Source organism: Rhipicephalus microplus, chromosome 4 (genome assembly GCF_043290135.1).
Source record: "Rhipicephalus microplus isolate Deutch F79 chromosome 4, USDA_Rmic, whole genome shotgun sequence".
Taxonomy (NCBI): domain Eukaryota; kingdom Metazoa; phylum Arthropoda; class Arachnida; order Ixodida; family Ixodidae; genus Rhipicephalus; species Rhipicephalus microplus.
Genome location: NC_134703.1, coordinates 102,763,914 through 102,786,996, shown reverse-complemented (window position 1 = coordinate 102,786,996; position 23,083 = coordinate 102,763,914). Strand labels below are relative to the sequence as shown.

The following is a 23,083-nucleotide window of genomic DNA, read 5'->3' as shown; positions in this document are numbered from 1 at the left end:
GGTAATTCCCCTGCTGCCGTCGGAGTGTGAACATCCTTCCTCGTCACGTTCAACATCACAGCGGCGCAAGCCAAAAAAAAAAAAAAAAAAAAACACTGCCACGGTTGCATCCAGAGTATACCTCCACTGCACGACCCACCTATAAGCATCTGACGTCATCGGCTAGTGCACTTTAATGACTCTCAGGTCAGAGCCCTTTCAAACTTCCTTACGCAAGAAGGGAGTGTGAAAAGATGACGCGAAATGTCTCGCGTTCGCTTACACACGTCTTCGCACGCAGACCACCCACGCATTTATGTACAACACGACTGCTGGCGGAACAAGGATGTGCGCATTCTTACGCGGTGTGCATATACACACATACATACATACGCAGAAGAAAAATGAAGGACGGCGTTACGCAACGAAAAGGCCACAATCCCAGCCCTTTTTCTTTCTTTCTGGGAGAACAGAGTCACTGGTTTCGCAAAAAAAAAAATAATAATAAAGAACAATGGGAGGCCAGAGCCGAGGGACACTCGTGAAACAGAGTTTGCCAGCGATTCTCAAGCAAGCATTTCACGTGCGAATTGTTTCAGATTTGCCAGAAATGGATTTCGATTAAAACGCGTCCTACAAGCGTGAACACCGAGACACGCAAGCACGTTTTGACGGCCGAACGTTCTCAAATAAATAAATAAATAAATAAATAAATAAATTCATCGTACAGAATGAACCAATGCCTTAGTGGGGCAGAGTTATAAGCAATTAAAGTGTGTGTACTAGTTTCAAAATTGAGGGGACCCTCCAGCTTCGCCTTTATGAGTTGAACGAGAAAGCGATATACTGTTGCTAGTGCGTAACTCAAACACTTAGTGCATGAAACTTTTTCGAACTAGCTATGCACTCACTACGTGGCTGGACTCAAGGAATAGGCACAGTAGCGTGCGAGGATGACCGGCTTTAAACCACGAAGCCATTATGATAATGACAAGTTCCGACACCCACTGGCAATGTGCACTTGTACCACGCATTATTATTCGCATTATTACTGCAATATTTCATGTTGCATTGTGAAGCATGTATACAGGACGCGTGTTTTTTGTTTTCTTTTTTTTTTTTTTTTTGAAGCACGAAAGGTACTTTCACTGCATTTCCAAGCAGAGGAAGTTCTTTTCACCACATTCACAAGCAGAAGCGTGCCCGTGTGGTAGAGCATCCACTTGCCACCCAATCGACCCTGCTTCAGTCCCCACTCTGAGCCAGGATTTTTTTATCATTTATTTTATTTCCATCGTTATCGACTCTTTCGGTAACGCTTAAGATGATTTTGGCTAACAACCAACGACGCCGACACCACAATATCTGCGAAACGAGCTATTTTGCGCTATCGCGTTAATGTCGACCCCGCAAGCCTGGACCTTGAACGGCGAAGTGCCATCGCGCTTACGTCACCTGACGCGTATACACAGCCGGCCATTATCGGTGCTATCGCTGTTTCGGGCTTGTAAAGGTATCGGATTCTAACCGGCACTCGTACACTGTCCACATTAAGCGTCTAATATCCTGGCGGGAGTCGGTTTACACCGCGCACAAAAGACGCGGCAATCGCCTCCTCTGCGGGCACACACCTATATTAACACAAAGGATCGGAGGACTGCATGAAAGGTATTCAGGGCGAGTAGTTGCAACGAGAGAGCGTGATTTGAAAACGTTTGTGCACAGAGCTCTCTTCTACGGCAGCTGCTACATATTGTGTGATCGCGTCCACTGCGCACTTCACCGATCGATTTCAGTGTGTCTGAGTGAAATGATAGGCCGACACGTCTTGTTTCCACTAACTGGGCAAAAAGCACCGTCCGAGTCGAGCTCCATACGTTTCACATAAGTCGACCTCCCTGCTATAGTATTTATACGCAAGGCTAAGTTCCCAAAAAGAACTCATTTTCTGATCAAGTGCCATCGGAACGTAACGAGAAAGTATGTCGCGATAAGGGAAGATGACAGCGACGACGACAAAAATAAAAAAAATAAAGTAAAAATGAGCGTTCTTGCGTCCATGTATGTGCCAGCTAGCGCTCATCTTCATTAATAATGGAAGAGACTGAAGGGCCCTGGTAATGCACAGTAAAGTAGCAGAGTCAATTAAGTATGTGAAGCAGCCTTTCGCGGCGTTCGACAGTGGTTCAAGCTGTGCAGTATCATTTTGCAAACGAAGCACAGCAGCTCTTTCACCCTCAACCCCTCCAACCCAGAAAGAAAATGGAAACGAAAAACGACGCGATTGATAAAGCCTGGGACCCTACCTGGGCGGCATACAAGTAGAACAGGCTCCAGAGATAAACCTAAGAGAAGAGAGTAGATCCGCAAGAATTACGTATAAACAGAGGGTCCCGGTATATACGGCCTCCTGACCTTGGAATCCTCTCATCGATATCGGCCTTGTTGTAATCGTGCCTCGCAAAATAAATAATCGCTCTATTGGATTGGGAGAATCGTGTGCAAAGCGAAACGGAGTCACTCCCTTCGCGGCGTCCGTGATTACTCCACTTTGGAGCGTCATCATAGACTATACCCCTCTCCATTCTTTCACATTTTCTTTCCCATTCCCAAGTAGAGGGCAGTCAAACGGAAATTTCGACTCCTTAATCTGCTTTCTTTCTTTCTTTCTTTCTTTCTTTCTTTCTTTCTTTCTTTCTTTCTTTCTTTCTTTTTCTTTTTTTCTTATTACTCAACCGGACGTTGGGGAACACGCTTCACACAGGCACTACACGCAACTACCTCGCCGGCGCACGCTGCACACGAAAACAGAAGGAGAATGGCGGCGGCCAAGGAAAACATTTCAGCCGTTGACGTCAAGGGCGAGTGCACGATGATCGGCTACAACGATGATCACTGCACCGGTAATGCATTGAGGCCTCCCGCATTACCCGGGGAGACTCGTCTGTACCAGTCGAGCCGAGCGGCCTAACCGTTCAAGGCAACGTATAGACTCGACAGTGTGTTCACCGAGTTCCCGTATACTTCCAATCAACCGCCGGCGCGGAAGCTCGCAGGGCACACGCGAGGAAATTCAAAATGCCAGCTTCGGCTCTACAGAGGGGGGCCGAATTTCCTGAGAATCTGCACGGGGTGTTGTTCTCTAGGGTAATATTGATTACCGGCCTCTTAACGCGGACATCAACCTTAACGTGTAGGCATGAGAGCCCGTTTTCTTCTTCCGCTAGTCAACGAGGAGAAACCATAAAACAAAATAAATTAAAGCACCACAACAAAGGCGAATCCGGCACGACATAACTGTATATACCTAGTGGCAGCAATATCCTCTGATCAATTGCTTCTCGCAAACCATCCAGGTATTCAACGATGCTTCCGAAGCAATGCTCTTCTAGCGACTGTTGTGTGACTGATCATCACGCGTGACATAATGATTGCGACTCCTCAGTTTTTGACTCTGCATGGCAAGACCAGGTGCGTATGGGTTCCGTTCTGTCCTGGTGTGCTCTGCTCCGTTCAATACAATGCCGCCCCGTCCCGTTCTTCAATATATTTCAGATTGACGTACTTTCATGTGCGCGCGCACGCATACATGCAAAAGAACGGTGAAGCTGTAATGAAAATACTGACTCGCTATATAGTGCAGCGGCTCTGCCCGTCTATATATAAAAGCATTCGTGAGCGGGTAATTTACCGTCTCCACTGCTTCGCGGCTTCACATACTCCGTCGTTACGTCGTCGCATAGTCAAACACCATCGAGAACAATGCACCATTACACGAAAGTGACAGCCGATCCCCGCCCTACTGTCCCGCAAGCAACAAATATAGGCCGCGAGGGAAAGTGCCCCGCATCCCTGCAGATGCGGATCCGAAAAACGCTCTCGGCCCCGCAACAGAGACACGCGCCTCAAAACATTTACCTCGCGGTACTTTCAATCAAGGAGCGGCGGCGTCTTCTCTGCCTTGCCCCGTCAAGGTGTGTCGGGCGAAGCGTCGAGACCGGCAATTTTTTCAATCTACACATATCGCCGACTACGCGTGGCCATAGCGACGCAACAGGCGTATCATCGCTGACGCAACTACATGGCGTGAGCGGGGATAATTTGGGGCGGCGAAAAACACGACGCGTATCTCCGGTCAGCCAGCGGGCGGGCAGGCAGCCCGAGGACGTGCGAGCGGGCACAACCTATTCCTGGCATCAGCTGGCGGCCAACTCTGAAAGCCGTATAGCATTATATATTGAGCAGCGCGAAGAGAGATCGCCGGAAGAAAGTGGGTCACATCCGCAGTACACGTATATACCGCGCGCCCATGCACGTCAGCATGACGAGAAGAAGAGGAGGAGAAAGGGGGATCGCCATGAGAGGAAAAAATCCGACGCTCTTCCGAGAAGGTTCCTCGCCTTGCATCGCCATCTCTGCATGCCACGAAGCAGTAGGCCGGGTCCCGGAATGCGATCGTACACGCCATACCGCGCAGCCGGCGCAACGCCGGGGAATGCGGACGAAGCTGCTGGTACTGGTCGCCCTCACAATCTCTCTCTCTCTTTGACAGAACGTGAATCGCGTGCAGAGATCTCGTTTCAAGGTGAACCGACGGTCAAGACGCGAAGAGGTGCCAGAAAATGCGATCCAGCAGCGGTCAGTGTGGCGCTCCCTTGCAGTGCAGATTCGCACGACGCATTGGGAAAGGACTGCAGTCGCGCTCTACAGCGCCGATTACAGCTCAGATTAGATACGAAAGCCTCCGTAGCTGCAGGCCCGCTCCTTATACAACGCGTTGCATCAGGCAATTTTTTTTCATACTTTTTCTTTTCTGCTAGAAGCAGAAGGGGCGCCAAGGTTACGCTTCGTATAGCTTCTCCATTACGGGGAAGTAGCTAATGTAGATCGCATGCAATAGCCCTCATTACTGGGCGGCGATCAAGTCAACCCGCCCAAGTGGTGCTCCGCAATCGGAAGCCCCAACAAAAGGCTTTGGGCCATCCAGCTAGCATGCGATGGGGCGGGCGGTCAGGCCTATCCTGCTCGTACCAACAGAAGCCCGCTGCCTCAGGACTGAAAATAGAGTTTAACCATCCACTTATGCAAGTGTCCCACGCACATTTCACAGCTTGCTACCTTTCTAGCTAATATATGTGCGAGTCTACAATGTACTCAACGCATGGTTGCCAATCTAGCACCCGAAGAACAGCCCACTGACCTATTCTTGTGCATGCCTTAAAATTAAACGCATCGCGTGATATTGTACTACAGGGTGAACTACAGTGCTGAGCTGAGATCGCACGGGAAGTGTGCTCGAGCGAATTTGTATATGCGGCCTTCGGGGAGCCCCGTTTAAGGACTAGGGTCGATCACACGGAACAAGTGGTTGTTTGTCACGCAGCCCGACGTTCGTGCCCTCAACAGATGCAACCCCCCTCCTCTCTCTCCAACCCGTCAAAGACAGCGGAACCGTTATTCTTCCTCCAACCGGAAGGAAGGGCTATATAAATCACGCAGTCAATGACATATAAATATACAGCATCCGAGGCGCGCGGGGGAGGGAAGGGCACTACGCGAGTCAACGCCCTATCACAAACATACCACATGTGAAGGCGATTTCCGGAGGTCGTGGCTCGAATGCTGAGTCGTATGGATATCATACCGACGAAGAACGACGGAATGCGTAAGGAGTACTTCGTGTGACGGGACATTCCCCGTCACTGTAGACCGCGTATCAACTCAACCAAGGTTCAGTGGATGTTTATAAAATAAAACGACTTCAAAACGCTCACTTGAAAGTCACCATGGTATATTCGTGTTGTATGTCGCTGACTGCTAACGGCGCTCCACTGCTAAACCCAAAAAAGGCGTGTTCGATAGCGGCCGTGGCGGTCGCTTGTCAGTATAGGCGAAATGATAGAGGACCCTGTGCTGTTCGATGTAAGCGCCCCTCAGGGAACCCCAAGAGATCGAAGTTATTCGGAGCCCTCTGCTATTGCACCTAACCACTCAATCGAGAAAGAGGGCAAGAGAAACGTTCCAAGTATCACACTGAGGGGAAGGCCGGGACATGTAGGGTTAATAATAACGCTGATCAGACTCGAAAAGTAACCAAGTCCACAGATGAATAGCTACAGACACGGCCAGTGAACAGAGATGCTCTGCGTTTTTCGGCATATCTATACGGCGGGTGCAGCTTCGTGCCTGGTAAGACGAGACGGAAATAAATGCTCTCTATACTCCACGAATGGAGGATAATGAGTCTCTTCTGTGTATAGAAGCAATGGCATCAGCGCTCCAAAAATAAGCGCCGGTATCGTCCAAAAAAAGAAAAGAAAAGCCAAGTGGTCGACACACGGAAAAGTGGATGCGTGCAGATGCGTGGCACTGATATACACTGCGCGGTGCATGTCCAGCGCACGAGTGTGCGTGCCGCGATGAAAGCGAGACCGCAGAATCATCACCGTTTGCACATTCTGCAAAGTCCACTCTATATATGTAGCTCCTATATTAAGCATTGAGTTGCAGTATCACACAACTTTGCGCGAGCGCGCTATACAGCCGGCCAGCCGGCACACGATTCGTGCAAACAGAGAGAACCGCAAGCACGTTTGCCCTCTCTCAGCCGCGCCGTGCAACGGCCATCATAGGCGACAGGAAGAGGTAGAAGGAGGGTGGTGTGCGTGTGTGTCTGTTATATATATATATATATATATATATATATATATATATATATATATATATATATATATATATATATATATATATATATATATATATATATATATACGCGAACAAGAGGCAAGTACAAGCGCTGCTTATTATAGACGCGGGAGCGGCGCAGCAGTCGCGTCACTCGCGACGGCTTGACCACTGTCGCCAAAGGGAAGCGTGCAACACACATAATACGCAACGAAACCAAAACGGAACCACGCTTTATTTCGGCTTGATGCGTCATACGCGCTAGCCAACAACTATACAGGCGTTGACGACTGGGCGCCGCCTTATATTTCTGTTGCGCAGACTGGCGGAGATATATGCGCTGCGTATAACGCGACACTGCGGTAACACTTGCGTGCGAAGCACCTGAGGGGGTTCCGCGGATTGATTCCGTCCCCTTTGCGCTCTTAACGTGCACCTAAATTTACGTAGCCACGAATAAATAGTTACGGCGTTCCGTCTCTTATTGGAATGCTATACTTGTTCTGACAGGGAATCGTATAGTCGCAACTTCGTGCACGAAACGCCGTGTATCCGACTATATACCGCACGAAGGATATTTCGTGCTTCGAGCTATACATACGATTTCGCGGCATGAACTGGAGCGATTACACTGGATCGTATAAAACGCACGGCCCATGTGAGAGATTAAGTCAGAAGGTATGTTATACGGAGCTATATGGTCTCTTTGTCCACAAGCCTTGAAACAGATTTCCGCGATATATATATATATATATATATATATATATATATATATATATATATATATATATATATTATCGGAAGTGCTCAGCGTGTAGCAGAAACCGTCTTCCGCCACGCGAGGTGTTCAGGAAACACGCTGACATATGTGACCCCGCGATTGCGCTTGAACTCTGTTGCTATAGGAATCGCCAACAACAGCGCCATCACTTTAGCCTTGCCTGGCTTCTGCGGTGGTTCCTTGACTGTATATAGTAGCCATCGGCCTGTTGCTGACGAATTCGTCCTCAATAGCGGCATCACTCGCTGTCACACCTGTCCCGTTTATTAGGGAGGCGATCGCCGGGCTAATTCCAAGAGCCGAAGTATCGGCCCCCCGAACCGCACCACGAAAGCGTGGACAATTTAGAAGTGGTCCTTATTGGTGCGCCAGCGGACGCCGGCTGTGGCCCAAAGAACAAGACAGAGCCGAGAGTTGATAAACAAACAAAATTATATTCTCATTAACGGCAGATCAAAAACAATACACACGTATGCACACTCCACAATAGTTACATACAATACGTCACCAAACAGACAATGTACTACACAGTACAATCAACCACACTTGAAACAACGGACACAGACAACAATACGCACTACGATGCAGTCACATGCATTGAACAACCAAGACACTTAAGGACTAAAGAGATAGAAAACCTATTCAGTCCAAAGTCCTTGGAACAAAAGTCTGAATGATACTCTTCCGAGAATCACTCACTCAAAGTCCAGCGTTGTTGTCGTTCCGCAGCTCTCTGGAGTTTCTCTTCCAGGAAACCTCCCGTCTTCAATTGGCCACTCTTCAAACTTCAACTTCTTCGCCGGAACCCGTCGGCTTCACACACGCAGCTGTTGCCCGCGTCTTCGCTCGATAGCGGTAAACTCACGCTCTTGCCTGTAGCTCGAGCCGTCCCTACGGACCACAAACTTCGCCGACTACACGGCGGACTCTCTACGCACTCTGGCGCTCACTTCCGTCTCCTCCTGTTCTGTCACTACGGGCAGAACCTTCGCCGACTCCACGGCGGAATTCCTACGCGCTCTGGCGTTAACTTCCGTCACCTCCTGATTTCTCGTCTCGGCTGCTGGGTTAAATACCTTGCGCGCGACTTTCCAGATCTTTCTCGTCATTTCGTCGGCGCGATACGCAGCGAAGGCTGGGGAGAGGCGAGACGGTTTGTCTGCCCTCCGCGTCGGATGACTCAGCTCGGTCTGACCCCGCCCCGTTCGTTCGAGAGAAATCGCGGTCTTGCTGGGCCGCAGATGTGGGGTGAGGAGGATCATCTGCGAAGCCGTGCTTCTGCGGGGAGCGCGCGCGCCCGGGAGCCCTGGATGTTTGCTTTCTTTTTTTTTCTTTTTACCTCGCGGCGTTTTTGCCGCCCGTTGTCGCAAGGATTTGGCGGCGCGCTCTCTTTTTAGCGCTCGTTCTGTGACACTGCCCCCCACTTTAAGAATATTATCTCATAATATTCAAAACCACACAAACGAGCGCGAAAGTCACCACACACTCTCACAGACTGTAACACCATCAGTCGCTCATAACACTTCACATTCACAATAGATCACGCAATACAATCTTACATTGTAGTTCAATTCCACAACACATGAAATATAGCCACAGGTACATGCCTACAACACTTCATCACACATTCTAAACAATACAAACGTACAAAGTTCTGTCTATCCAACAATTATACAACACTATACATCACACCATCGCACAGAACACTGACTCACTCGACATACACTTGAGACACAGGATAACAAGAACATTAACTCAACATATGTCACTCAGCCCTGCCGAACACATTCTGATTCCACCTCAGCACCTATCTTGAGTACTTCGAACAGCGCTTGCGCCCCTTTTTGCGGTGCTCGCTCGATCTATTCTTGTGTTTCCACGTTCTTTTTCGGCGAGCCCTTTCCCACGACGATATCTGAGGCGTCGTCTCAGCCATCGTTGTCTCTTCCGACACCGTTAACGCGTCATTACATTCGACGGGTCCTGTCTGTTTATTTACCCGCTTGATAATGCCTCTACATTTTGCCCGGCTGGCCAACTCCGTCTCCTTTACACTGTCGGTCGGTTGAGGTCGTGCCGACGTAAGTCCGGTTGCTCGGCCCGCGAACTTATTCGACACGATCGGCTTCTCCTTCGCTGTCTCTTGCGCCGCAGCTTCACCTTGTGCTCTAGTGAGATCCGTCACGGGATGCTCCTCCACTGTATCTCGCGGCCGCTGTGTTGGCGAGGGCTCTATCTTCGGGTCTTCTCCCAAACATTCTGGATCACTTGGCCCTCGCGCCCCGTCGATGTTTCCGATGACAAGGTCATACAGGGGGGTCGTCATGCATAACGCAGTAACCTTCCCGCTGAAGTACGGGGTTTCAACCTCAATTTCTGCTTCGGGAAGCATCCGGACCGTACGGTCAATTAGGCAAACCGGTTTCGTTCTGCCTGTCAACTCTCTTTCCCGTACCAAATTTCTCCTCACGATAACCGTGGAGCTACCGGTGTCTCTTAGAACCGTAATCTTCTTGCCTGCAATCTTTCCAGGAAGCGTCGGCATTCCCTTCGTAACACCGGTTGGCTGTTTTGACATTACAGCCCCCACAATAGGAATTTTCTCCCCATTCTTCAACTCTACGAATCCATCAGTGACGGCATTATTATCAGATTTCGGTGCCACTTGCACACAGGATACCTGGTGAGTTTGACTCACTCCGTTCCGACATGCATCTGCTTTGTGCCCAGTCTGACCACACTTAAAACATTTTACAACCGTAGGGCTCGTAAAGACCGTTCGACAATTTTTCGCGCGATGACCTACTCGGTTGCACAGAAAACATCGCTGCATGCTCTCTGGTGCACGCTTCCTTTCTTCGGGAACCAATTTCTTCGAATCATCGGGACACTCCTTCTTGACCTTGGCCAAATTAGTTCCACCTTGCGCTTCCAAGAATTGATCAGCCAATTCAAGCATTCCTTCAAATGACTCCGCCTTCCTCTCTTTCAAATACAGCGACAGGCTTGGGTGGCAACTAGTAAGAAATTGTTCTTTAATTAGCAGCTCTCTAAGCTCATCGTACTCCTGTGCTGTCCCTGAAAGTTCAATCCATCTGTCGAAATAATGGCAAAGTCGGGCGGCATACTGCGTAGCCGTCTCACCATCAGCTGGCTTTCCTGTCCGAAATCTGTCCCGGAATCCTTCCACAGTGAATCTAAATCGCTTCAACAAAGCAGCCTTCACCTTTGCGTAGTTGGCTGCATCGGTCGGCGTCAGCCTACCGTACACACTGAGCGCTTCACCACTCAAGCAGGTACTTAAAGCAGTTGCCCATTGCTGTTCCGGCCAATTCTGGCTCCTCGCAATCGTCTCAAATCTGTGGAGGTACGCGTCTAGGTCGTCCTTCCTTTCATCAAACGCTACGAGCAGCTTGCTTGGGTTCAAGCGGAAGCCGTGATCCTCTCGTTCGCTGATTTCCACTCTAGCTTGGACCGGAGTTTCACTTCGCTGTTGCAAACGGAGCCGCTCGAGTTCTATCTCGTGCTGTCGCTGCCGTTCCCTTTCCTCTCTTTCTTCTTTCGCCCTTTCAGCTGCCAACCTCTCTCTCTCCAGCTCGGCTGCTTTTTCTTCTTTTTCCCTCTGGGTGACCCACTTCCGTAGTTCGGCGCCAGAAAGACCCATCTTTTCACCAAGAGCAACTAACTTTTCGAGATCCATGGTGTCTCGCAAATAAAACCTTGCCGCGTGCAAAAAGTATCTGCCTAGATCAGTCTATCGGAGCACTCCCCTGCACTCGTTAACGAGAACACTGAACAACACACCAAGTCGTTCCGATAGCACTATCAACAACTCGAGGCTCTTTCTCACTACTTTGGACACACTGTGCACCAAAAGGTCCTGTTTCGCGGACGCCAGATTAATTGTCACACCTGTCCCGTTTATTAGGGAGGCGATCGCCGGGCTAATTCCAAGAGCCGAAGTATCGGCCCCCCGAACCGCACCACGAAAGCGTGGACAATTTAGAAGTGGTCCTTATTGGTGCGCCAGCGGACGCCGGCTGTGGCCCAAAGAACAAGACAGAGCCGAGAGTTGATAAACAAACAAAATTATATTCTCATTAACGGCAGATCAAAAACAATACACACGTATGCACACTCCACAATAGTTACATACAATACGTCACCAAACAGACAATGTACTACACAGTACAATCAACCACACTTGAAACAACGGACACAGACAACAATACGCACTACGATGCAGTCACATGCATTGAACAACCAAGACACTTAAGGACTAAAGAGATAGAAAACCTATTCAGTCCAAAGTCCTTGGAACAAAAGTCTGAATGATACTCTTCCGAGAATCACTCACTCAAAGTCCAGCGTTGTTGTCGTTCCGCAGCTCTCTGGAGTTTCTCTTCCAGGAAACCTCCCGTCTTCAATTGGCCACTCTTCAAACTTCAACTTCTTCGCCGGAACCCGTCGGCTTCACACACGCAGCTGTTGCCCGCGTCTTCGCTCGATAGCGGTAAACTCACGCTCTTGCCTGTAGCTCGAGCCGTCCCTACGGACCACAAACTTCGCCGACTACACGGCGGACTCTCTACGCACTCTGGCGCTCACTTCCGTCTCCTCCTGTTCTGTCACTACGGGCAGAACCTTCGCCGACTCCACGGCGGAATTCCTACGCGCTCTGGCGTTAACTTCCGTCACCTCCTGATTTCTCGTCTCGGCTGCTGGGTTAAATACCTTGCGCGCGACTTTCCAGATCTTTCTCGTCATTTCGTCGGCGCGATACGCAGCGAAGGCTGGGGAGAGGCGAGACGGTTTGTCTGCCCTCCGCGTCGGATGACTCAGCTCGGTCTGACCCCGCCCCGTTCGTTCGAGAGAAATCGCGGTCTTGCTGGGCCGCAGATGTGGGGTGAGGAGGATCGTCTGCGAAGCCGTGCTTCTGCGGGGAGCGCGCGCGCCCGGGAGCCCTGGATGTTTGCTTTCTTTTTTTTTCTTTTTACCTCGCGGCGTTTTTGCCGCCCGTTGTCGCAAGGATTTGGCGGCGCGCTCTCTTTTTAGCGCTCGTTCTGTGACACTCGCGCTTACCTTTATTGCTCGATCCCGTGTAAGTGCAAGAACATTAACACATAAGCTCAAGAAGCTTAGTTTCCTGAATATGCGTCCTGTACATTTTACGCATTCTACGGACGTGACTCCAACATTTCAGAGCGTAACAACAACAATAAAGAATCGTAATACCACACTACAAACGATAAAGATACACGGAGAAAGCCGCAAAAGGGTGACGTGAGGTCAACAATATTCTCGGCATACAAAACCCAGGTGCCTGTTCATGTGTATAATGCACCGCTACAACGAAGTACTCACTACAACGTACTTCACTTTCTCCCTCAGCGCGCTCTCTCGCTGCGTCCACATTATCAACGGGGTGACGACCTTATAGACAAGAGAGGTGCGCGATGCCCTTCGGCAGAGGGCAACAAGCCCATATACGTTCAAGGCACATCATTACAACAAAACAGCACAAAGGGAGGGGGGTGGGCAGCATAATGCGGAGCATACTGAAATTTACGAGGCCCATACACGTTCTCACTGGTTGTTTGGCGTATACCCCTATCCGCGGCGCGTCACTTAGCTAGCACGATTATGGCGCGTGCCTTACTCCAGTCCATCGCAACGCACGTGCTCGCAATACACTCGCCTCTAAATATAGTCGTTGAAGTGTACAGGGAGGGGCGCAAGCGGGCCACGCGCCTCGATAATGCAAGCGCGTTCTACTACGCCTCTCCTCGGCGCAACGACGTTTAACGACACTACCGCCGCGAAACGGCGGCGCCCGTCTGCACGTTCGGGGCGGTTCACCCCGTCGCGCGGCTGATAGAGATGCACTCGCTATACACCGAATGGGGTTTAAGTGTACGCTCACATACGGTGCTCTCGACGTGTGCCCGCGGGTCACTCGCCGCTGTGACCTTTCCGGAAGTGCTCCGCGAAATGATATACATCAGGGTATACAGACTCAGCGGTTTGGCCTATAAGTGGCGCAGACACCCATCTCCGGTCGGCTGCGGAGAATCCATTGTTAGAAAGCGAGCAAACCATGGGCTCGATGCTTGTCGGTGCTGCATTTGCAGGTGCGTGACGGAAGCGGCGTTGACGTGTAGTGCGGGTATATGGAAGAAGACAGGGAGGGGCATCGCTGTTCGTAAATAAACACGCTAATTTGCTGCACAGCACGGTCGTTGCAGGTTACGGGTGTCTCACCCGAGTCAAGTGACGTCTGCTCGTTCAGCAGGTAGACAGCGCACCAGCACCGATCTCTTTGACGGAAAAATTAATCGTACAGCGTCCCGATTCCTCGCCTGCGTTCAGGCGCGAAATGCAAATCTGTCGCAGAGGGAGGTCTCATCGTAACTGCAAGTTTTTAGCAAGTCATTAGCGAAATAATGTACACTACGGCAAACCCATGCAGAAGCCTGCACGATGGTTGAATGTTCATGAAACGTAGCTGATTTGCCGTTTTCGATGCTCGCGGATTCGAGTTGACGTCGCATCTGGCCATCTCAGTTAGTAGAGAGCAGCAGTCGCCGAAAGGCGTTGGTACCGGGTTCGTATTCTCTGGGAGACCTTATCCCCGGGAAAGCAGTACGAATTTTTCTCGTAGCTTCGCGCTACATGTCAATGGAAGACGGTTCCTTCTTCTTCTTAAAAAAAAGGGGGGAGCCACACGTGCAGGGTCACAATGTCGCGGGAAAGATGCAAAGACCAATGACATTCTACAGTGGATAAGGTCAGGCGCCATCACACAGTATTTATATTTTGTTGCATATATGACAGTCTGAAGAAAAAGGATCTCTGGAACCCTGACATCTGCCTCAAAGAGGCAGGCGCAGACATAAGAAGCCACCGGCTTACGACTACAAGCTCCTCGCTGAAAAATAAGCGCCGCAAAGAGGAGATACAGGAAGAATAAAAAAAAAGAACAAAATTTTTCTTTCGCCTTCTGAACCGAGAGTTAGATCGAGGTCAGCGAAGGACATAGCAGCCAGCTAGCTAGCGCCGTTAACGGTGTTGCTGGCAGCGAAGTCAAGGCACCTTGCGGCTCAACCAGAAAACAAGAAAATAAGAAGCGAGATAAAAGGAGAAACACTTCGCCTCCGACGGCGACGGGACGATCAATCATCGAGACACAAAGCGGGCCGCGCGGGTCTTAAACCTCCATTTACCGACGTCGATGGGAGCACGGTCGATATCCACCACCTTTCGACACTGCGCGTCAACAGCGAGCCGAGAAAAATAAGACACGTACGCCCCCCACCCATAGCGAAAGCGCACTGAACTTCGCACGCAGTAAACACAGCTCAAACTCTTCTTGATGCGTGCGGAGACTGTGAGAACCCGTAGCGTTTTTCAAGTTTGTTCAAATACGCTCGTCGGTGTAAAGCTCAACAAGCGCGCGAATGGGGCGCGCTAAACTCAGTAAATAAGGCTTAGGTTTGTCTATACGAGATCTACAACGCGCGGCATGCAGCGCACGAACCAATACGACCTCACAGTATCAATCATGGAGGCGAGTCAGCGGAGGGCCCAAGTCCTATCCGTAAGCGGTTCCGGGCGGTTATGGGCTTACGAAAGCGCAACTATACACCGCGGCGCACAATACCGCATCGTAACAAGATATGTCTGAACATTACCCCCCCCCCCCTCTGCCCCTCTTAGGAATGCAGGCGATGACGTCAGCAGAGAGAAGGAAAAGAAGACAACGCGAGAGAAATACGAAAGAAACGGTTGCGGCAACGCGCGGTGCACACTAACGAAAAGAAGCGAGACGGCGGCGATGTGCGTGAGGGCGGAGGGAGGGTCGCAAGTGTACAGTCTCGGCAAGAAAGAATAAGAACACGAGGAGCGAGACAATGCTATACAGCGATGCGCCGCTCGCCACTGCCACCGTTGCGAAGACGCGTCGGCTGCGTCGGTGATCCATCGCGGAGTGGGCACACGTGCCGCGTACAAAGAAAAGAAAGGCGAGGATGAAGCAAACGAAAATACGGGTTTCATAACCGCGTGTGGCACGCGCATGAAGCCATGACGGTACATAGAGAGGCCGTATACCCACACAAGGCTGTGGCCCAGCTTTTCCGTGATGTATAGCACAGGGCTGAATGTGGGAAGGGTATACTTTCGCAACAATGGGGCGCTACTTGTACGCAGAGGCGCTCCGGCTCAATCGAAGCGCTTGTGCGCGTATGTGTACGTAGACACCGGCGCGGAACGGTTATAAGTACGCGCGGGGAAGAGAGAGAGAGAGGGGGGGGGGGGCATTCACCGCGGCCCCTAACCGCTACTGGGCGCAGGTGCGTTTCGTTGCGGCGGTATATCAGGCACAAAGGTGTGTGGCTGTTCAAACTGCCAGCCATATCCGTATACGCGCCACGTCGCGACCTCTAAGAGAACCCCGCCGTCGACCTCCAAAACACAAAGCCTCTCAATCATTCTCGCGCTGTGGCAAACGCTTACAAACGTCACACGTATATATGGGCGACGGTAATAGGCGTAAAGAAGTCGCGCCTGTGCGGCCGTGATGAAGAATGAGAAAGGAAGACAAAGCGAGCGTGCACGCCGACCTTCAAGCTCGCCGAGTGGCAGCAACCTGGAGTTAGGTTAGGTTAAACGTTGGGCTATATGCAGTGGCGGCCCGCTGTTCTAGAGATGCGATGACGCATTGTTCCGTGGAAGCAAATGTGTCCTCGGAAAGTATACGCTGAACTCTCGGCGCACACATGCATCCTACGGTTATGGGTCGACACGAGTATATATCTCGAAGTGGATGGTCTGCTGGGCGAGTCCGTAATGCATTGCGACTTCACCAGAGCGATCGAAACACGATCGAGGCGACGGAAACAAAACAAAGGCGCAGTAGCTTGGCAGGATCGTGTATATTGGGAGTCGATAATCACGGCTCTCCCCGCACTCTTCGAAAAAGAAGAGAGAGTCCCACGGTCCGTCGACACCAGTTATCCGGCGCGTAGGTTCTGCATTGCGGGCGTGCAAAGGCTGTCTCTTGAGACGGCAAATTTATTCATAAACGTGGCTCCGAACCACGCAAACACGCTGACGACGTACACGACGCAACTATACTGCCCCTCCACAAGTGCACAGCTTGTCTATGCGGTGCAATTGCTGCTGCGCGACACTGATTAACCCTTCTAATGTGCGGTTTAATCTCGGAGTCATCACGAGAGAGCCGAGTGGCTTCATCATATAGGCTGCATAATTTGGCAACGAACTGCTGTATAAGGAGAGACAGAAAGGCGAGGGGGAGGCGGGCATGCACATTTCTAAAACAGGCTTTTTGTGGACTCTAGACTTTCCATTACTCCGTTTTTTTCTGTTCTTCCTTCTGGTATTAATCGCAGAAGATCGATCGACCAGAGTCTCTTTGTATACCCACGGTTCAAGCTACCATGCATATTCGGTTTCCACGCTGCCTGCACTTTAACCATTCTATGGTGCGACAGAAAACCGAAACAACTCAGACCGTTCACTTACTGCACGGCCTTAAATTTGGATGCGCAATTGATGCAAGGTTGATTGCAATCGTGACTCGCAACTGTTTGCGAGCGCAGTTAATTGGTAACGCAGACTCTGCGTTCGAAGACAAGACCTCCCTCTCTCACGTCTCCACAACGTATACGATGAACATACTCCAAGCATGCGTTTCGTCACCTTTTACGTTAAATCACCTTTATGGACGTTAAACCCCACATATCAACAAATCAAAGTTACAGCCTCGTAAATGCGTGTGTGAAACATTTCCCCACTCTCACACCGTTATCAGCGGTGTGTCGGAAATCGCTTTAAACCGAAACTCAACGAATTCACACCGATAACAACTTACGAAATGCTACTAAATCATACCGGTAAAGCTATGGCTATTCAATACAGCGACTGGAAAAACTCGTTCCCTCTCCTGTATAGCAGCTAAAGCGACGGCTTCGCTTTTTAATATACAGGCGCGCTTATACGACATTCGCGTCGCATCGTCTTTAAATGACGTAATCACTACATCTTCTGAACACTGATGCTTTAAATTAGGGTACTTAGAAAAAAGAAAAAAAAAAAAGCGGCGAGAGGGAGATGAATGCTTGAGAAAATTATGTGTTGAAATTTGAGCTCGCTGCTGTGATACACTCCTTTTCAAATAATGCAACGAGCGCACAACGGACAAGCCGAAAGCTGTGAGATGGCTCGGGATAAACCAGGTATACACGTCCTTACACACAAGTCGTCCTTGGCATCGCCTGCGACAACACAAGCCCGAACCGTTATTTTATATCCGCCAGACAACGCTCTGGAAAGGGGCACTTCGAACCTGGCTCGAGATCATCTCGATTAAAGCAGCGCAACGCCTTAATTTTTGAGCTTTCTCGTTTTCTGAAAGAGTATCTCCTAAGCCTCGCGTATATATTCCTTCAAGGACTTCTTCATGGTGGGAGGCAATGACACTTTTACGGCCAAAGAAATGAACGGGCTTCAAATATCGGTGATGTGCCAGTTCGCGACGCCTGGATTCGAAAGAAAAAAAAGGAGGGGGGGGGGCGAGTGAGGGGCTGCTTTAATCTAACGGTTCAATGCCCTAGCGGGAAAAAAAAAGCGGCGAAAGCAAGCTCTGAGGCAACGCTCCGCTGCAGCAGCAACGTCTTGAGCGAGGCCGCCCGCTGTGGTGTATACGGCCTTGACCACAAACGTACAAACGAGGCGCACGTAGTTACGAGAAGCATGGTACCCCTCTTCTTGCGAAACGAATTACGTCAGTTGACGTAACCGCGTTGTCTTAAATAGCCTCCTCTATCTCTCTATCTCGGCGGTGGCCAAAAACATTACCGATTCCACCTAGATACGATCAAGGAAATATGCAAAACGATGTCTTTGTCGAGGAAGCTTTCCTGCGTGATTAAGTAGGAGGAAATAATAAGAGACAGTACGTGAACGTCAAAAGGAACTTCTGAAAGACCGCACGGTAGTAAAAAAAAAAAAAATGCCGGTTCGCGAGGTTGTAGTTAAGGTCACTAGTCGTTTCATGAGGACGACCAAGAGGAAAAGAAGGCCGGGTTGAGGCGAGGAAAAAACGTATGATCTCTGCAGCCCTGGTTGGAAGCACGGCTAGATACCTAATCATGGGTCACAACGAAGGCGGAAACAGTAGAGGATCGTTATATGGAGTGAATGAGAAGGCACCGTTCGTCACTCTACCCGTCTAGTAAACGACACATGCGGAACGAAGGCCCGGCTCGTGTGAGCGGATCTTTAGACCACGGTATTTATAATTGAGAAGCGCGGTCTGCTGGACGAGTTGGCGATTCATTTTACCTGAGTTGCGCGAAAACGTGAAGTACACAAAATGCGTTATGTCTTCCTTTTGTACTTCAATTTTACGCAAAACACACTTACGATGTCTTTATAGCCCCGCCGCGGTGGTCTAGTGGCTAAGGTACTCGGCTGCTGACCCGCAAGTCTCGGGATCGAATCCCGGCTGCGGCGGCTGCATTTCCGATGGAGGCGGAAACGTTGTAGGCCCGTGTGCTCAGATTTGGGTGCACGTTAAAGAACCCCAGGTGGTCGAAATTTCCGGAGCCCTCCACTACGGCGTCTCTCGTAATCATATGGTAGTTTTGGGGCGTTAAACCTCACATATCAATAAATCAATCAAGATGTCTTTATAAGTTTCGTCTATTGAAAGACCCCTGACACATTCCCTATATTCCCTCTTTCCAGATAAGTGTAGCGTACATTCATTCAAAACCCCTCCCTTTAATTTTTTTTTTAATTTTGCTTGTGTACATAGACACCCACACATACAAACGCACGCACGAACGTACATAAAGTATGATTGAACCACCATCCCCATGTATATATATATATATATATATATATATATATATATATATATATATATATATATATATATATATATGCGCCTGCCTTTCACTTATTCTCCGCTCACTACACTCTCCTCATTCCACTCCACCTGTCCACTCTTTTCTTTCTTTTTTTTTTTTTTTTGAGTGGCATTCAGCGATTTTACTTCGCGGCAAAGGCGCCACGTGGGCGCTCTCGCCGCAAGGCGACAGACTCGCGCCTCGTGCCCAAGCAGTTGGAGCAGCGGGAGTGTGTAACGGAGGAGCCGCATTGCCTGTGCTCACAAAGAAAAGTGGCATCCCCTTTTCGGGCCAGACGGCTCGAATGTCGGTTGCGCAGCCAGGGCCAGCCTAGCGCGAGAAGGCGGAGGGGGAAAAAAAGGCCGAGAGAGGCGTGCGAGCGCCAACCCCTTTGGCAGGAGTTGTTTCCAGGGCAGCGGCCACCCTCCCCCCTGACGCGCGCTTCCCGAGGAGGCACCGATGATGCACTTCTCTCCAGGCAACACTCGCTCTTCTCTGCCTTTCCAACCCTCTCTTCGCCTCTAAATATACTCGCGTCGCAAGCCGTTTAAGAGACCGAGGCTCCAACACCAACGTGCATGCGTGTATATAACGCTGCTGTCGCAATCGGAGGAATGCCGGCGGGATGAGTGCGACGGTGAGAACAAACACCACGGTGCATGCTCCGAGCATCTTCCACGCCTTGGCGAGTCAAGAGCATCGCCAAGGCATCCGGCAGACCTTATCACATAGCAGTTACAAGGAGAACAGAACTGATCACAGAGAGAGAAAAAGAGAGATAGATGGTTGATTGCCAAAGTACAAGGGCCAGGTGCTACGTTAGCGGGTCAAATACACCAGGAATTCAGGTTAATTCAATCTGCTCATCTCAGACGTGACGTCAGAATGCCCGGGGCGTTACTTGTAATTTACGCTAAAACAGTTACGACGCGCGTAGTAGACGAACATCACAATAAGCTACCTGCACGCAGTGGAAGTCCTTCACTGGATCGGGCGATAGCTGGCGTCACCTCGCATACAATGCCACAACATCACAACCGAAGGTTCATTATTAGGTGACATGCCCTCTTGCGAAGACAACGCGGATAAATGCCACGGAATACACGAGATAATCCCCCACCTGTAGACCAGAAGTGAGAAACGTGGAGTGTTGTGCACACAGAGTCTACACATATGGACACCCAATGAGAAGAATTGCAGTGTGACATATAGCGCAAAATTAACGAAAACGCCAGATCAGACGGCCATAACAGTGTACACAGTTTCTAAAACAGGCGCATTGGGTGATAGTTCAAGCTGGAGATTGCGAACTGCTACAGACAAAGATGTGTCTGAAGTAAAATCGAAGGCTCGGTAAAGCAGCCACGCTGACCTATCTTCGTGTCTTTGACGTAGACGCGAACTAAAAATCGCCGTACATCTAGTTGCCTGAAATGTGACAAATGACGAAAGCACGAGACACGCAAATACGACATACGATGAGTCGTCCATCACAATCGACACCCAAAAGGTGGTTTCTTTGTATGCTGAAAATTTTCATACGTGATACGGCACACACAAATCCGTAGACGTAACAATATTCACGAATCGAATGCGTCTTCTCCTTCTTTTCTCACTTTTTCCTCAATAACGACTGCTATGTGCAATGGGTCCTGCTAACTGTGCCCTGCCGCAGCAACACCTGGTCACTGAAGGTAAAGTTGGATCTGATGCAATTGTACGAGTCTTAATTACGCTCATATAACACGAAGTCCGAAGGACGTTGGAAGCTAAATTACGAGCATTAATTACCCCTAAATAATCGCACTTCAATCCGCGAGTGCTGCACTTGGAATGTGCCAGAGAAGGCACACGCCTCCCGCTTCGTAGCGGCGATTTCGCAAGCAATGCCACCGAACCCCGCCACCGCCCGTTACTAGGGTCTACTGCGTACAAGTCCCTCTCGGAGGTTGAAGTATGATGTGAGACGTGCATGTACTCACCTCCGAGGTGAGGGACAGCCTGCGGACGCGCCTCAGTCCGGGCGAGCAGTCGGAAGACGAGGAACCTCCCGAGTCCACGGAGCTGGTGGACGAGCCCAGGTTCCGCCAGTGTCGCGACGAGGCCGGCGAGATGGAGGCCCCGGAGTCCCTGCCGGGACTGTCCGGCGGCAGCGAGTGGCTTCCTCCGCCTCCATTGTACACGTTGTGGTTCCAGTCCAGGCGCCGCGTCGGGGTCGAGGCGCGGTTGCAGTTCTCGTCCAGCAGTCGCCGCGCGGGCGAGCTTGCGCGCGACGAGGGCGAGTCGGTGCCCAGGTCGCGGTAGCGGGTGAGCACGGGCGAGCCGGCGTCCGAGATGGCGTCCCCCGAGCGCTGACGCGTCAGGCTGCGACGGCTGCCCGAGGACACGTCGAGCACCACGCGCGACGACAGGCGCGGCAGGTCGGACACCACCTGTACAGAGGTGAGAGAGCAAACAGGTTAGTTGACAGAGGATGTGTACATAATTATCGTATAGCGTACGTAAAGCTTGCGGGCGTTGCATTAGCGTTTGTCACTCTACGGGAACCCGCAAGAGGTGATCGTACGGCGCATGCGCTACGCAAACGCGAAGCTTGTATGCTATTGGAAAACTCCCTGATATCACACGCACATTAGAATTTTGTATAGGTTACACCATGATATCTTTGAATCGTTTATACATATGCGCAAAGCAGCAGGAAACGCTTCTCCGGACGCTGAAGGACGGGTACATGGAAGTCCTGCGTTCAGCTAGAAGCACTGGACTGCCATGAAGTGGACTGTAGCATTTGCACTTACAGTATAGCACTGCATCAGACGGCCCAAAGCTAGCTTCAAAGGTAGCCGGCTCTAAAGGTAGCACAACACCCACCACACGTGCAATACAATTCCCTAAACAACAACAACAACAACAACAACAACAACAACAACAACAACAACAACAACAACAAAGGCCCCCTGTAAACGAAAGAGTGCAACCGTTTGCAGTGACAAAGACAACTACATAAATCCGTGAACCACTCATCATTTCCATACTCGTATGCCCACATGAAGCTCCGAACAGATAGAGTAGCGTTAGAGTGATCTCATCAGTAACTTCTACAAAAATCTCGAACAAGGTACAGCAGAAAACTGGTTTCATACACCATCTAGTCCCGTGCATCATACGTACCTTGGATCGGTGCTCGAACGAGGGCCTGGGCGGCAACCGGGAAATGTAGCTGGTGCCCGATGACGAGCTCGACGAGCTGTCACGCAGGGTAGCCGAGCGCCGGTCGAGGCTCGTCGACCTGAGCGACGAGGTGGACGAGTAGAGGTGCGACGAGCGCGACGAGTACAGGTGAGACGACGGCACGGGCATCCTGGACACCACTTGCACGTCGGCCAGCTCGCGAGGCATGCCCCCACGGCCGGCTACGACGACACTGAGGGCGGCTAACCCCCGCGGGATACTCCTCCCCTCTGCGGCAGAAAAGTCATAGCGAATGTATAGCCACTCCACCGATGACCGCGATACATCATATTGAGCCATCTTATCGATTATCACTGTGATATCTGACGTCAGTTTTTTTTTTTCATCAGCAGTGTGGAAACATACTTCGCGATAGCGACCTAATAATAGTAATTATATATATGCGGGACATATTTATTGGCCTTTTACGGACATTTAATTAATTCCTAGAGACACAAAAATGAGGTAGACT

At 50.4% G+C, this 23,083-nt stretch overlaps 1 protein-coding gene across 2 annotated transcripts in view; it reads right to left on the bottom strand.

Moving 5' to 3' along the window:
* LOC142814539 (ubiquitin carboxyl-terminal hydrolase 2-like) overlaps positions 1-23,083 on the bottom strand; it is a 280,351-nt gene that overhangs the window by 129,130 nt on the left and 128,138 nt on the right. For both annotated transcript variants that reach the window (XM_075893391.1, XM_075893390.1), the window contains exons 2-3: positions 22,552-22,841; positions 21,363-21,812 (exon numbers count right to left, since the gene is read on the bottom strand). In XM_075893391.1, coding sequence (XP_075749506.1) covers positions 21,363-21,812; positions 22,552-22,779 — 678 coding nt within the window. In that variant the 5' untranslated portion in view covers positions 22,780-22,841. The remainder of the gene's footprint in view (positions 1-21,362; positions 21,813-22,551; positions 22,842-23,083) is intronic.